Source organism: Trichosurus vulpecula, chromosome 8 (genome assembly GCF_011100635.1).
Source record: "Trichosurus vulpecula isolate mTriVul1 chromosome 8, mTriVul1.pri, whole genome shotgun sequence".
Lineage (NCBI taxonomy): Eukaryota > Metazoa > Chordata > Mammalia > Diprotodontia > Phalangeridae > Trichosurus > Trichosurus vulpecula.
In genome coordinates, this window is record NC_050580.1 from 31,682,370 (window position 1) to 31,698,426 (window position 16,057).

Sequence of the window (16,057 nt, forward strand, 5' to 3'; positions counted from 1 at the left end):
GGCAAGGAGATGATTTGGTAAAGATACTCTCATTAACCAAGCTAATTTGTATGAGACTTTGAGATCCAAATGACTAGATCTGTGTTTTATGACTGCAGGTAAAATCTGTTTGGATTTGTTCAAGTATCTAAGCTTGCCATAATATATATCATGCTGTCCACTGTAGCAAATGGAGGGGAACATCTTCATAGGCAGCATAAGAGAATGGCAGTGATCTTGAAGCGCAGATGTCAGATTTCAATCTAATAAAAAAAATCAAATCAATATTCATTGATCCAGAAGATAAATCCTGGTGCCAGCAGTTCACCTTTACAAGGACTTTGCCTCGTTTTGCTTTGTTGCTTATCACATTTTTAACATCTTAAAGATAAATGCCCCTCCCACCCACCCACCCAGCAACTTCTGTGACTGTCTTTTGTTTCCCTTTATCTCCTTATCTCAGGAATGTCCTGGCAGTACCTTGTTTACTTTGATTATTTGAAGGGTAGCTGTTGGATGAGTAGTCTTTCACTAGTCTATTTCTGATGGCTTGCATTCCAACCTTGGTTGATAGGCTTAGTTGTCTGAAGACCAGCCTGGCTAAGGTTAATGAAACTTGATGCTTTAAAGCAGCAACTTCTTCTGTAAGAGAAACTTCTCTAAGCAGGACGTGGACACATTGGTGGTGGTGGTGTTTAGTCATTTCAGTTTTGTCTGACTGGGGTTTTCTTGGCAAAGGTACTGGAGTGGTTTGCCATTTCCTTCTCCAGCTCATTTTACAAATGAGGAAACTGAGGCCAACAGGGGTTAAGTGACTTGCCCAGGGTCACACATAATGTCAGGCTGCATTTCAATTCAGGTCCTCCTTACTCCAGGGCCAGTGCTTTATTTAACCCTAGTTAATTACTAGGCACATAGAACCTGAGAGTTGGAAGTAACCTGGCCATCACTATTTTTATTTTGGAAAGTAGAACCTTTTTAAATGCCAGGGAACTAGGTATTAAAGATTCTGTGGCAAATTCTAAAAATGGGAAGTGAAAAATCTATGTATCCTTCATATATACAAAGAGCCCTGAGTTTGGAGTTGGGAAATCTGAGTTTGCACCCTTTAAATCACTTTGCTTCTTGGGACTTCTTTCTCTTAAAGATGGTCTTGATAACGCCTGGCCTCTCTATCTCTCTGATTGACCCCAACATTGTTGTGGAAAACATGCTTTGTATGTGATTTTTTTTATTCTATACTTTGTGGTCTAGGAGGACACAGATTGTCTTACAGAACTTTTTGTCTCTTTCTAGTACCTAATACAGTACTCTGTAGGCACTTAGATTTTCACATGAATCATTTCTTATAGCATTTTAAAATAGTAGAATTTTAGTCTGGGAAAGGACCTTAGAAATTAGATACAATGGAAAGAGCACTGACAGAAGTCACTTGACCTGGGTTTAGATTACACATCTGATGTTAACTACCTGGGTGACTTTGGACAAATCGATTAACCACTCGGTCAAGTACCTTACCCCCTGGTCCAAAGGGTTACTCCTCCCCAAAATGAGGCTGCTGAACTAGCTGACATCTCACCCTATGACATGATTTTGTAGATGAGAGAACTGACTTTTGGGTGTGACTTGTCCACTATAGTCAGTCAATAAAGAGTCAATAGTAGTATGGAAATGTTTTACATGATTGCACATGTATAACCTATATCTGATTGCTTACCACCTCAGGGAGAAGGGAGGGAAGGGAGAGGCAGGCAGGGAAGGTTAGAATTTAGAATTCAAAACTTTAAATAAAAATGTTTTTTAAAAAAAGAAGAAGAGAGAGGACTGGGGGTAGGGGCCAGGCGCCGGCTCCCCCCCCTTTCCCGCCCCCCTCCTCCATTGATAGCTGGCTGCCGCCCCTACTGGCGGGAGTTGGGGGGGTAGGGGGATGGGGCGCCGGCCCCCTCTCCGCCGCCTCCCTTGATCGTGGGGCGCCCCTGGGAGGCCTTGGGCCTGGGCTCCTCACCTGGGGAACGGAAGAAGGGGCTGGGGGCAGGGGGCGCTGGGTCGGGAGCCGAGGACCTACCGTCCGGTCTTTGCCCTCCCCGGAGTCGGGCAGGGGTCGGCCCTCCGGGGTCCCTCGGGGCTCGGCCTCAGTCCCGTTGTCCCGTGATCCCTTCGCAGACCTTTGGACACTTCCCCCCTGGAGCATTCGCTCGTCACTGCCCCCATCGGTGGGCAGCGTCTGCCCCTGCCCCGAGGATGACTAAGGCACCATGGGCCACACGCTGTGTATCTGCTCCCGAGGGACCCTCACTATCGACAACAAGAGATATCTCTTTATACAGAAACTGGGAGAGGGTGGGTTCAGCTACGTGGACCTGGTGGAGGGACTGCAGGATGGGCACTTTTATGCCCTGAAGAGAATCCTGTGCCATGAGCAGCAGGACCAGGAAGAGGCCCAGCGAGAGGCTGACATGCACCGACTCTTCCAGCACCCCAATATTCTTCACCTTGAAGCCTATTGCTTGACAGAACGGGGCTCCAAGCAGGAGGCCTGGCTACTGCTGCCCTTCTTCAAGAAGGATACACTGTGGAATGAAGTGGAAGGGCTGAAAGACAAAGGCAATTTCCTGTCTGAGGATCAAATCCTGCTGCTGCTGTTAGGCATTTGCAGAGGCCTAGAGGCCATTCATGCCAAGGGTTATGCTCACAGGGACCTGAAACCAACCAATATTTTACTTGGAGATTATGGGTGGCCAGCGTTAATGGACTTGGGTTCCATGAATCAGGCACGAATCCAAGTGGAAGGCTCCAGACAGGCACTAGCCCTGCAGGACTGGGCAGCCCAACGCTGTACCATCTCATATCGTGCCCCTGAGCTCTTCTCTGTACAGAGCCACTGTGTCATTGATGAACGAACTGACATTTGGTCCCTACGTTGTGTGCTGTATGCTATGATGTTTGGGGAAGGCCCTTATGACATGGTGTTCCAGAAAGGGGACAGTGTGGCCTTGGCAGTACAGAACCAGCTCACCATTCCCCAGAACCCAAGGTGAGATCATGGAGGCGAAGCTGTTCCAGAAGCTGCTAAGTTTCTATGACATGGAAGGCCTCATGCTTTAGGGGAGTGTGTGCTGGTGCATGTGTGTACGTGTAGCTCGTCACATTTGTACTCCCCAGGCATTCCCCAGCATTACGGCAGCTATTGGCCTCCATGATGACTGTGGACCTCCAGTGCCGGCCACATACTTCCCTCCTCCTCAATCAGTTGGAAAGTTTGCAGCCTACAGCTCCCGGCCAACATACCACACACATCTGAGCATGCAGGTTGGAACATAGAATTTTCTATAAGAGGAAAGTATTTTGTCCTCCATGGGACTTTGAGGATAGCAGACTGTCATCCACAAACTCAAGAATACATAGATGCTTCTGAGCTCCTACCCATGAAGGACAAAGAGTGGGTCCTTGAGAAGGGACCCAGAAAGGGAGAAATGGTCTCATGTGATATAATTGGGCCTGCTGGGCCCACATCATGGTCTGCCCCTAAATGTTGGGGTAGGGAACAGCATTTTCAGAATATGTAAATACAGAAGTAAAGCTAAAAGATGTCTGTTTAAAAAAAAAAAGAAGAAGAAGAAAAAGAGTCAGTAAAAATAAAGTATCTACTAAGTGCCAGGTACTGTGCTAAATGCTGGGGATATATAAAGAGGCAAAAGGCAGTCCCTGACCTCAAGGAGCTCACAATCTTGTGGAGAAGGCAACAAATAAATATAAACAAGTCACGCAGAGGACAAATAATTAAGAGAAGGAAGGCACCAAAATTAAGAAGGGTTGAGAAAGGCTTCCTGTAGAAAGGGGATTTTAGTTGGATCTTAGAGGAAGACAGTAGGTTGAGATGGAGAACATTCCAGGTGTCAGAGGCAGCCAGAGAGAATGACCAGAGCTGAGAGATGGAGGGAAGTCAAAGGCAGGAGAGGGCTGGCTTACTATAAGCTTTGAATGCCAAACAGGATTTTGTATTTGATCTGGAAGGTAATTGGGAGTCACTAGAATTTACTGAGTAGAAGAGTCACCTGGTCAGAACTGAAATTTAGGAAAATCACTTTGGTAGAAGAGTGGGGGATGGATTGGAGTGGGAAGAGACCTGACCCAGGCAGGCACACCAATTAGCTATTGTAGTTGTCCAGGTGTGAGGTGATAAAAGAGAGAAGGGGGCGTATCCAAGAGATGTTTCAGAGGTGAAACGGGCAGGCCTTGGCAATTGATTGGATATGGGAGGTGAGAGAGAGTGAGGAGTCGGGAATGACTGACAGCCTGAGAGACTGGGAGCTCTCTACGGTAATAGGAAGGGTAGGAGGCAGGGGAAAGATAATGACTACCATTTTGTTGAGTTGAAGGTGTTTGCTGGACATCCAATTTGAGATGTCTGAAAGGTAGTTGGAGATGGGAGATTAGTGGTCAGCAGAGAGATTAGGGCTGGACAAGCAGATTTAAGAATCATTGACATAGACATGGCAATCAACCCACAGGCACTAATGAGATTACCAAGACAAGTAGTATAGAGGGAGAAGAGAAGAGGGCCCAGGACAGAACTCTGTGGAACACCTCTGGTTAGAGGGCATGATCTGGAGGAGGTTTCAGCAAAGGACGTGAGAAGGAGCAGTTTAAAATGTAGGAGAACCAGGAGACAATGATATCAAGAAAAGACTATTGCATGTTGCAATGATAAGATCATTGGTAAGCTCAGAGAGAATGGTTTCATGGAAAGATGAGGTCAAAAGCTGGGTTGTAAGAAATGAAGAAGAGAGTGAGGGGAATGAAAATGGAGGCATCTATTGTAGACAGCCTTTTCAAAGACTTTTAGTCACAGAAGGCAGAAGAGATCTACGATGAGGGTTATTGGAGGATGGGGAAGATATGGGAATGTTGTAGCCAAAGAATGAGCCAGTAGACAGGGAGAAAATTCACAAGATCACTAAAAGGAAGTAGAACTTTGAATAAGTGAAAAACCAATAATGATCATAGAGAACAGATAATGAAACATATCTTCCTCTTCCTACAAAGAGATGGAGACCAATAGGATATAATTTTATAGACATTGTCAGTTTTCACTGTGTTGGTTATTTTTGCTTAATTATTTTTCTTTGTTCATTTCTGGTAGTGGTAGTGGGGATTATGTCAGAAGTGACTGTGTTACATACACACACATATTTTTAAAGCATCAATAAAATTCCTTAAAAAAATAGAACAAGATGACCTGAGATAGAGTTTCAGGATACTCAGTGGTTAGACTGCAGTACATGGTTGCTAATCCCCCAAAAGAGATTAAAAAGGAATGGTCATACAGGAGGAGAAATAGGACAGATCAATGCCAAGAGAATCTGGGGAGGAGATGGTAATCAATGTGATAGAAAGGTCAAGAAGGGAGAAGGTTAAGAGTTGGCCATTGGATTTGGTCATTAAGAGAACCTTTGTGACTTTGGAAAGAACCTTTTCAGTTGAGTGGTGGGGTTGGGATGGAAGCCAGATTGCAAGGGACCAAGGAGTGCTGTGGCATAGAGGTTGGAGAGCCAGCCTTGAAGTCTGGAAGACTCTGAAGTCCTGCCTGTGACAGGTATTAGCTGTGTGGGCAAGCCATTTCTCCTTCTGGTGTACCAGACAATTCTTTAATACTATAAGTTACAAATGAGTACAGATCACAGGAAAAAAAAAGTACCTCTTTCCCAGGGTCATTGTGGGGATCAAATAAGATAATATTTGTAAAGCACTTGGCAAAGTGCTTTAACACAGTAGGTGTTTAATAAATACTTATTTCCTTCCTTTGCCCAGATGCTGGCCAACAGTGTATACTATATTGTTTGAGTGCTAGATGCTTTTATTGAACTCAGAAAGCTTTCCTTGCACCAGGAGATTAAGGATTTCCTAGTCTTAGAAACACTTTTTCTGTTGAATTTGAAAATGTTATTTTTAGATTCAGTAATTTATTGTGTGTTCCTTTCCGTTCTGGCAAATCAGTGTTTTCTCACAGTGTGATTAACTGCATGAGATCTAAAGGCTCCACAACACCTGGAGAAATGTTCAGTCGTTTTCACTCATGTCTGACTCTTCATGACTCCATTGGAGTTTTCTTGGCAAAGATACTGAAGTGGTTTGTCATTTCCCTGTCCAGTTCATTTTACCGATGAAGAAACTAAGGCAAACAGGGTTAAGTGACTTGCTGAGAATCACACAGCTAGTAAATGTCTGAGGCCAAATTTGAACTCAGGTCTTCCTGACTCCAGACCTGGTGATCTATCCACTGTGTCACTTAGCTGACCTGCCTGGAGAAATAGGTCCTATTAGAATAGTAAATCTGTGACATTCCAGGTGTAGCTGTCATGGGTGTACAATATTGACAACTACATCAAAGTATGGCATGCTTTGGCCCAAGGTTACTTTGAGTTTAGATAGATTCAGTCATCATTTGGCTTGCAATGATCTTAAATTATTAGATAATTATTTGGATGATCAAGAAACAAATTCAGCCTAATTGAGAAAGGAAAACAAGTCTGAATCAGTGACAATATGAATGTAAACTTGAGTTTAGCTGGGATGATCACACACTTAAGATTAGTTAGCCTGAATAATCAAAATGTGATGATATATTTTTCTTTTTCTCAAGTTGTATGTCATTGCATTTGAAAGGCAGAGGGCTTCAGCACCATCTGGAATGTGTGAGATTTAGATTTTTTTTTTTTGATCTTTTCATTCTCTGGCATCACTTCCTGAAAATGACTCTGGGTATCAAGAGGAATATATATTTTTAGAAGCCTAATTTAATGTTGGGGTAGCTAGGTGGTCCAGTGGATAGAGTTCTTCACCTAAAGTCAGGAAGATTCATCTTCCTGAGTTCAAATCTGACCTCAGACAGTTACTAACTGTGTGATGCTGGGTAAGTCACTTAATGCTGTTTGCCTCAGTTTCCTCATCTGTGAAAATGAGCTGGAGAAGAAAATGGTAAACCACTCCAGTATCTTTGCAAAGAAAATCCCAAATGGGGTCATCAAGAATAAGACACGACTGAAACAGATTTCACTGAAACTAGGCCCACCCTTTGTCATTTCATATAACACAATAATATCACATTCACATACCATAATCTGTTTAGTCATTCTCCCACTTGATGGATCAGAGTCTTTTCAATACCCTCATGAAATGGGCAAAATTTAGTAGCCTAGTTTAGGTGAGCCTACCAGCTTCCATCCACAAAACTCCAGTACATTAAATTAGAAAGACCTGTTTGGGCTGATACAGTGTGAAGTGAACAGAACTAAGAGAAAAATGTCAATATTAACAACAAAAGACAGACAACATTTAAAGACTTAGGAACTCCAATCAATTCAACGTCCAACAACAGTCCAAGAGGATTCATAATCAAATACACTGCCCACCTCTTAACAGAGAGGTGGTGGACTCAGAGTGGGAAATTAGATAAATATTTTTTGGATATGGCCAATGGCAGACTATATTTTGGTAGATTGTACAAATTTGCTATGGCATTTGGAACATTTGAGTTTATTACTAATGCTGGGTTGTTGTCAATAATTCTTTTCCTCATAATATAGTTTCCTTGTGTATCATTTTCTGGTTTTTTAATCTTTATTTTGCTATGTCTGATAGCGTGATGGCAACTTCTGCTTTTTTTGGATTCATTTGATGTATTATCAATTATTTTACATCCTTCAGTTTTATTTTCTGAATGTCTTTGTTTTTTAAAATATGTTTCTTGTAAGCAACAGATTGTAGGGTTTTATTTTCTTATAGACTCTGTTGCTCTTTTTCGTTTATTGGACTGTTTAATCAATTCATATTTTAAATTATAGGAGTAAAGTTTATATTTTCCTCCATCTGTCTCTAAAATTATTTTTTTCCAGTTATGATTCCCCTCACCCCCGCTTCTTCTGTTAACACGGTTTATATTCCTACAGTTACTTTATTTTAATCTTTTTTTTTAAGTTAGCCCCGTTCCCATTGGCTCTCTTGCCCTTATCCTTTGTCCCCTCTTCTCATTTGTCACTCCTTTCCCTCTAAGGGCTTATCAGTTCATTTTCTCTCCTGCTTTTTTCTGGTTATATATTACTTCCCCCTCTTTCTTTCCTTATTTAAGCATATTCCCTCTTCCTTTTTTTCCCCCTTATCTAGTCCTGTTCATTAGTTTTTAAAATTTCAATTTTTGTGCACCTTTCCCAGAAGGATTTCTCTTACTCTCTTCATTATTCATCTTCACTTTCTCTTTACTCTAGACCCTTATTCTGTGCCTCATGACTCCTATAATCATCTGGTCTCTCTCTTTTCTCTGTATTTTTCCATATAATCAAAGCTTGCAAAGTATCCATTCTGTAGGGTGTTCCTAAAGTCTGGACACATAGACAAAAATGCATATTTTCAAGAAATGAAATGAATGAAATTTTCAACAACATTTTATTTAATTGGAATATTAACAAATAACATCTTCAATATGATTTCCTTCATTTGCAATGCAAAGGTTGATGCGCTTTGCAAGATTCGCATGAACTTGATGCAATAACTCTGCATTGCTGTCAATTTTAGCACATTCACTCTTTATGTGTTCAATCAAGTGTGTTACGTCTATGATTTTCATTGAGTACACCTTCTCCTTTAGCGTACCCCAGAAAAAGTAGTCACTGAACAACACAGAGTCTTTGGTGAAATGGTTAATGAGATGTTAATGAGATTTCCTATGTGTCCAGACTTCAGGGACACCCTGTAGTTTTTCTCCACTGGGTGCTTTCTGCGTCTGCCTTGTAGGGCTTGCTTCATGGAATCCCCTTTCCCACTGAGCTTTAGTATTAGAAAAATGCCAATTATTACAGGTGTCAGAGAGGACACTGGCCTGTTATAGGGCCCCACTGATGTTAACCCTCCTTTGTGGACCTTCTTTTGTACATTTACCTGAAAATCTCCTCCCTGTGTCCATGCTCTCCTACTCCCTCAGGTGTGCTCCCAGTTATTCTGTTTCTTAGTCCCTCTCAGAACAAGTTGACTTTTCAAGCAGGAAATCCACCAGGCCTTGTCCAGTGTAAAGTCCTCATCTCCCTTCACCATAAGAGAATTCATGAGTTGAAACCTGAACTTACCTCCAAAGTAAGGCCTCCTTCCTTTCCACTCCCTTTTTGATCTTTCTGTCTCTTCCCCACCTACTACTTTGTGGGCTTTTCTCTTTCTGAGACCTCCAAGGTCACCTTCCCATTGTTGCTAGCCCTTGATTTGACTCCAGCATATCACACTATTCTCTATCCCCCTGTCCCTTCCATCCGTTTCATGTACCTTCCTGTTGTAATGTAGTCTCACAAAAGAAGCATTTGCCTGTAGGCAGGGTGTCATCAGATTCTGCCCACAATGTTCCCAGTTTGCTTCTTCACTGTTACCTCTCCCAGACTTCTGCCTTCTTCCCTGTCTCCACGCATACATTTAGTAAGAAGTTCTTTACTGGTCTTTCTATTGTCACTGTCACTGTTACTGTTGCTGTTCTTGTCTGTTGCCTTTATTCATTTTCCCCTGCATTTCTATTGTTTCTATTGTTCTATTATTTGAAAAGCAAATAATCTCTTACATTCTGATTTTCTTTCTATAAAATGTTTCAAATTTTTCTTTATTGTTGAAGCATCTTTTGTCCTGTATGGTTAAGATTAGATTTGTAAGACAGGTCACCTTGGGCTACATCCTGAGTTCCATTGCTCTTCAGATCGTCCTATTTCATTTCCTGCTTGGTTTTCTAGTGAGTGCAGAATAGCCTTGAATTATTTGAATGTCTTTTCATTTTTATTTGAAGCTCTTTCTCTAATGGTTTGCAGAACTTGTTGTTTCTGAATTAAATGGGTGAATTTAACCACTGTATGTCTTGGAGTTTGTAGTCCTAGGTTTTTTTCAGAAGGCAATCTCTTAATTCTTTCCATTGGAATTTTATTTTCTATGCTCAGAAATTCTTCACAATTCTCTTCTCTTATTTATTTCATTATGATGAAGGTTTTTTTTATCCTGTCATGTTCTTCTGAGATTTATGATCCTTAGGTTCTTTCTATTCAGCATATCTTCAAGATCAATATGTTTTGTTTGCATAGTGAAATTTTCTTTTAATGTTATTGCTTTTTCCTTCTCTTCTCCTAGGTTGTCTTCATTTCTGTGTATTTTTATTCTTTATCTATTGGGGTTTCTTTTGTTTGTTTCTTTAATGGGGCTTACTAATGCATATTCAAGGTTTCCTATTCTGCTCCTTATTTTTACTGTTCAGGACATAGGTTCTACTCTCATAATTCTCATTTTTCTTTTAAATCACTCAGAAGCAGAGTATTATGGTTCCATGCTCTTTTCAAACCCCACAGAGTCCTCTGTTTCAGTAAGTGCTGGATCCTTTCCCTTTATTTTTTTAGTATTTATTCATAGATGCCTGAACTCATTTAGAAGATCTGGAGGCCATATTTTCTTCTGTTGTTCCAGTATTTCCTGTCGATTTATCTGTTTATGTTCAAAGTCTTTGAAATTTCTTCTTCCTGAAATCTTTGGTACTTTTAAGTCTTTTCCCCCACCTCCTGTATTTTCTTTATCACTCATTTCCTGACTCTCTCACCTCTCATTGTGGTTTCCTTAGGGGCTGGATCTCAAAGCATCTCAGCCTCCCTCCTCACTGGGCAATTCATGGTTCACTAGTCTAGGTCTCTGCCCCAAGTCATTTTTGGGTGGTCAGAACTGGCTCCAGCTGAGTGCTTTGCCCTTTCCCCACAGGCTTGGTCAAGCACTACACACAGTCCTCCACATGCATTGTGTTCTGTCCTGGTGACCTATCCTGGTGACCTGCTTCTTCTGTTTCTCAATTCACTGGCCTGGTGCCAACAGTACAGAGCCTGTCTCCCCATGCCCCCAATCTTCACTGCTAGTAAAGAGCTTTATAGCACTGGTGTTTCCAGGTTGCAGAGCCCAGCAGGTTTTTGTTCCTGAAGGGTTGTTGCCAAGGTGGCTGTTGAAGCCTAAGCAAACCTCTACAGCCTGGAGCTGGGTTCTCCATGGCTCCAGAAAGAAAGACTCCATGGCACTAGAGAGAAGAGGGGACAAGGGTAGGGGTATGTTTTATTGTAAGCCTATGTTGTGTGTCCTTGGGTCTGTTAGTACAGCATCACTGCCACTTGTGTGGAAAGTAGTAGAGGGGTGATGAGTGAGCTCAAGGTTAGTTAGTATGAGTACTTGGGTTTTGGAGGGGGAATTAACATTCTTTTGGATTCTGACCATGGAAACAACTGAAGTTGCATTATCTTTGGTGCATAGTTTCTGTTATGCAGAGGTTTGAGAGATCACATGAATCAGAGGAAATACCTAGTCCACCATCTTGTTGCTCACATGACCTACTAGTTGGACTGTACAACCTCATATCTGATATGTGTATTTCTATGTATGTATATGTTTTCTTTCTTTTTCAATGGGCAGCAAGGAAAGTAGGAGGGAGAGAATGTGGATTTTCATTATTCGAAAACAAATTTTTAAAAAAAGACTCCAACATTCCTTCTTTAACAAGATTTTAGTTCTTTGAAGAAAGACACCAGGAAAATACTCTGTACTGTTTATTGTTAATGTCTATTAGCTATGCTTCTGGAGTTGCTGTTGAGAGCTGCTGATCTTCTCCGGGCCTCCCAGCCAGCACGTTACTGTTTTTTTGGAAGAATTGACAGAGGGTCCTAAACTAGATCCACTCAAGAACATATCCATGAATTTCATAATTCAGACTTGGCAGCATTGCTTGGAGAAGTGGCTGCTAACCATCTAAAACCAAATTATTAGGTGCCTTTTTACCTTGGATAACAAGCCTCCTAAGTTAAGGAAGGGTTAGGCATACTGAATGACATTACGATGCAAAATTTTCTGTAGAGCAACCACAATAGATGAGGTACCCCCACCATTATCAGTTCTTTTTGTAGATCACAATTGTTTGAATTAGGGCTGTATCTGGGGAGGGAAGGAGAAGGCAATGCTTGTATAAAAAGAACCAGGATGCAATTGAAAAGAAGTTTTAAGTAGATCTCTTGTCTTGTTTTCTTTTTCTTTTTTTTTCTTTTTTTTTTTTGAGAGGGGAAGGCAGGGCAATTGGGGTTAAGTGACTTGCCCAAGGTCACACAGTTAGTAAGTGTGTCAAGTGTCTGAGGTCATATTTGAACTCAGGTCGTCCTGACTCCAGGGCTGGTGCTCTACTCACTGCACCACTTAACTGCCCCATTGTTTTATTTTTCTTATTCTGAACTTCATAAGTGTAAGGAGTCTATTGGATTTTCATCTATATCGTTCATCTAGACCTATTTCAGTGACCCTTGGGTGGTATGGTGTTGATTCTGGGTTTTGAAGGGCATCCAGCAGAATTTAAGTGTTGATAGGTCCTGTCAATGTGGAAAAGTTTAGTGTACAGAAATGGTGATAAAGAATAAAACTGTTCCTAGAGAACCAACCTAGCTAATATCTAGACTTATCACCAATGGGTTGGTTAGCTGGTATTAATTTTTTGGTGGGGAGAACTGCAGCAACTCATAAAACTATGTACTGATTTCACAGTGGACCGAGTGCTAGACTTGGAATCGGAAAGACCTTAGTTCAAATCCAGCCTTAGACATTTACTAGCTTTGTGATTTGGGGCAAGTCAGTTAACCTCTGTTTGTCTTAGTTTCCTCAACTGTAAAATGGCATTATAATAGCACCTATCTCATAGGGTTGTTGTGAGGATCAAATGAAATGTTTGTAAAGCACTTAGCTTTCCCACACAGGTGAAATCATAGATCCTTGAAGTACTGAAACATATAATTGACAGTGTTAACACCAGGCACATAGTACTCAATAAACTCAATAAACATTCAATGATTATGTCTATGTTCAAAGGGCAACACTTTGTACTCATACATAACGTGGAGGTACCAGTTTTTTTTTTTAAAGAAATAAGTACAAGATAATTATGAAAGGATATCATTGAATTGAGCCACCTACCTTAGCATATCAGCCATTCCTTTGGCATATTCCATACTGTCTCTGGAATATTCTTAAAAGATCTTCCAAGAAGGCATGGCAGTGGAAAGGACCTGAATGTGGAGTCAGAGGACCTCTGTTCAAACAGAGGGGGCAAGACTTGTGTGGGGGATGGCCCTTTGGAATGGTCTTTAAGGAGACAGGGATTCTAAGGACGGAGAGTGGGAGAGAATCCATTCCAACCATGGTGGAGAGCTGCTGCTCAAGCACAGACAGAGGATATGGAATGCAGACTCTGAGGAATCGAAAGAAGGCCGGTTTGACAAGTCCACAAGAATTTTTTAAGCTCTTTGTCTGTCCAGTTTGACTGGAGTATAGATAATGCAAAGGGGAATAATGTACAATAAGGCTGAAAAGTAAGTGGGGCCAGATTGTGAATGGCTTTAAATGCCAAACAGAGGAGATTATATTTAATCTTAAAAATAATAGGGAGCTACTGACATTTATTGAGGAAGGGATTAAGATGTTAAACCTGAGCTTTAGTACTTAGCAATTTTTCTCGTAGAAAAGTTGTTCTTAATCTCTGAACTAAATTTCTTTCAGTGAAACTTAAGCTTTTTTTTTTCTTTTCAGTGTAGCTGTAGAATAATTAATTAGGTGTTCTCCATACAACTCTTTCTGTACTATGAGGAAACTAGTATATCATCCTTCACCTTTCCTGCTTTCAGATTAAATCATTTCAGTTTCCTAGGTTTGTTTTTCATGCATAGTTATTTTGGTTTCTCTCCTAGGGACTTTCTCTAATTTTTCCACATCCTTAAATTAAAAAAAAAAAAACCGAAGCACTCAGTACTGTAATAAATGCTTGGCTCGTATCAGAAATTGTGGGAGGATTAATTCCTGGTTTTCGTAGGTAATATTCCTTTTCTTATATTTTAGAATCATGCAACCTTTTCAAATTATTACCCTGTGTGGTACTTTGATATTTGACTTCAGTTTTGGATAAATCATTTAGCTAGCTTGGTTCCTCATTTTCCTCAACTGTAAAATGAAGGGCTTAGATTGAAGAAGATTTTTTTCTGTTTCAAATCCTTTCTCATCCTTTATTAAATTTGAGCCCGGATCTTTTTCAGTTGTAGGAGCACCCTGGCATTTTTCACCATAAATCTATATGTTTGGAGTCTCACTTCTGGCTGGACTGCTTGGCACTTTGCTTTGAGCAGTTTTGTTCCCTTGATGCATCTGTATGTGCCAGGTTTCATTAGTTGATCACCTTTGTCCACTTGTAGACTTTTGGTCATGAAAGTTGGTATGTGGTTTTGAATCTGGTGATTTGGGCTGGCTGTTGCTCTAATGCATTTCATTATTACAAATTTTTATTTGTCCTCTAAGGTGTTAGGGCTGTGCCCAAGGAATTTTTTAATTTAATCAAACTTCATCAAATTTAATCAAACTCTATCTCGCTGGGTTTTAAGCTGTGTCTGTTGGGGTCCCAGGTTGTTAAAAACCCTATGGAAAAGCTCTGTACACAAAAATAAAAATAAGACAGTCCCTGCTCTCAAGACGTTCACATCCTAATAAGAGCAGATAATCCAAATAGCGGTCAAGATAACAAGGCTCAGTGGTCCTTAAAATACAATGACAAAGCAGATGGTAATGCATATTTAATATAATTTCCATTGATAAAACTATATTCCTTTCTGATATTGAGCCATTGGACAGCGCCAAGAACTTTGGTGGTGAAAGCTCTTTTCTGTGTTGTGAGTGGTTGTGGCTGCTGAGGAGGTGGAGGCTGCTGTACTTGGGGAGACAGTTTCCAGGTCCTCCATGAGGCTTGCTTCCCTAGATGCTAGCTATAGAGGGCATGCTAGCTCATGGTTGGGGTGTGTGTGTGTGTGTGTGTGTGTTGGGAGCAGAAAGGTGGGGAGGATACTGTACCAGGGCTTCCTTATGTGCCCATGGGCTGTGTTTGGATAGCAGTTGGTGTTGGTAATGGTATTGATGGCTGGTCCTTTCTCCATAAGAGTTGCTTCCCTTCATGATGGCTGTGGGGGCCAGGCTGGAAACAAGCCCAGGGGTTTGAGGGCACCGCTATTCCCAAGTCCCTTGGGCTTGGGGTCTTGGGCTTTCTCCAGTGTGGTTTGAAGGGAGGCAGTGGTTAAGAAAGTGACAATGGTTTGACCCACCTGTAAAATCTGTTCCTCTGTCTCTCCCTCAGTGTTATTTTACTTCTCTATCCAAACAAATATAAATATAAATCTTAGGAATGGTATCTTGATGTCCAGGAATGACCTACCAGACTCTCTTCCATTCCCAAGTGTGTATTGTTGCCTGAGTATTGGAATTGATGACCTTATGCTTGTCGTTTCTGTTAGTCTCTAAACAGCCAGTCCAATGGTGTATCCCATGGAGGTGGCTGTTATGGGATCAGTTTTTAAGAAGGACAGTGCATCTATTGTTCTCACCGTACATTGATATGTTGTCATTATTGCTATCTGACCCATCTAAATGCGCCAGCACTGACCTTCTGTAGAGCTCTTTGTACACACTGTAAACAAGAGGAACATACATACCCACAAAAAGAAATTGAAGAAGTTGCTAACATTCCATAGAAAAGGATGGGAGTAGCACATAAGCTGACACTATGAGAGTACAATTCTCTGTGGATGTTCTACAGGAAAATGTACCTCATAAGGAATGGGAATTACATCTGCAGTTTAAAATGGGAGTGCCAGTAATAGGAGGTTTTTGCTGATTAATTAGACTGGCCAATTGACTTTCTGCCAACAGATATAGAGCTTTTCAGTGGGTTGTAGAGTGCTAGCAAGTGTTAGTAGCATGGTGTGTTGATTCGGTTCAATTAAATGTTGATGATTTGCAGTATTGGGTGAATTTTTGCATTTCCTTTGGGACTCTCTCCCCTATGATCTTCGTTGTAGACCAGTATTCCACTGCTTATTGTCAGTGAGTCCAAAATGAATCTTCAGAAATGTAAATCACCATTCACCCCCAGTTGACACTTAGTAACTCTACTCTTGGTATGACCCCCACAGAAGTTTTAGGAGAAGTTGCCTAAGGAATTGGAATCATGGGTGGAATA

General features: G+C 41.2%; 2 protein-coding genes across 3 annotated transcripts in view; both read left to right on the plus strand.

Moving 5' to 3' along the window:
- Nucleotides 1–16,057, plus strand: part of TET1 (tet methylcytosine dioxygenase 1) — a 166,187-nt gene that overhangs the window by 114,604 nt on the left and 35,526 nt on the right. The gene's annotated exons all lie outside the window — the stretch shown is intronic.
- Nucleotides 1,797–3,326, plus strand: LOC118828702 (serine/threonine-protein kinase 16-like). Of its 2 annotated transcripts, XM_036735528.1 has the most exons (3): nt 1,797–1,809; nt 2,143–3,013; nt 3,142–3,326. In XM_036735528.1, the coding sequence occupies exons 2-3, from the start codon at nt 2,235–2,237 to the stop codon at nt 3,278–3,280; spliced, it is 918 nt and encodes a 305-aa protein (XP_036591423.1). In that variant the 5' UTR covers nt 1,797–1,809; nt 2,143–2,234; the 3' UTR covers nt 3,281–3,326. The 2 variants fall into 2 exon arrangements, with proteins under 2 accessions (XP_036591423.1, XP_036591422.1); XM_036735527.1 differs by lacking the exon at nt 1,797–1,809 and having other exon boundaries at nt 2,086–3,013.

Bases quoted from the DNA above. Each gene is read 5' to 3' on its own strand.
- LOC118828702 (XM_036735528.1), top strand. From the start codon at position 2,235: ATGGGCCACACGCTGTGTATCTGCTCCCGAGGGACCCTCACTATCGAC. The intron at 3,014-3,141 runs GTGAGATCATGG...TGTACTCCCCAG, and splicing joins ACCATTCCCCAGAACCCAAG to GCATTCCCCAGCATTACGGC.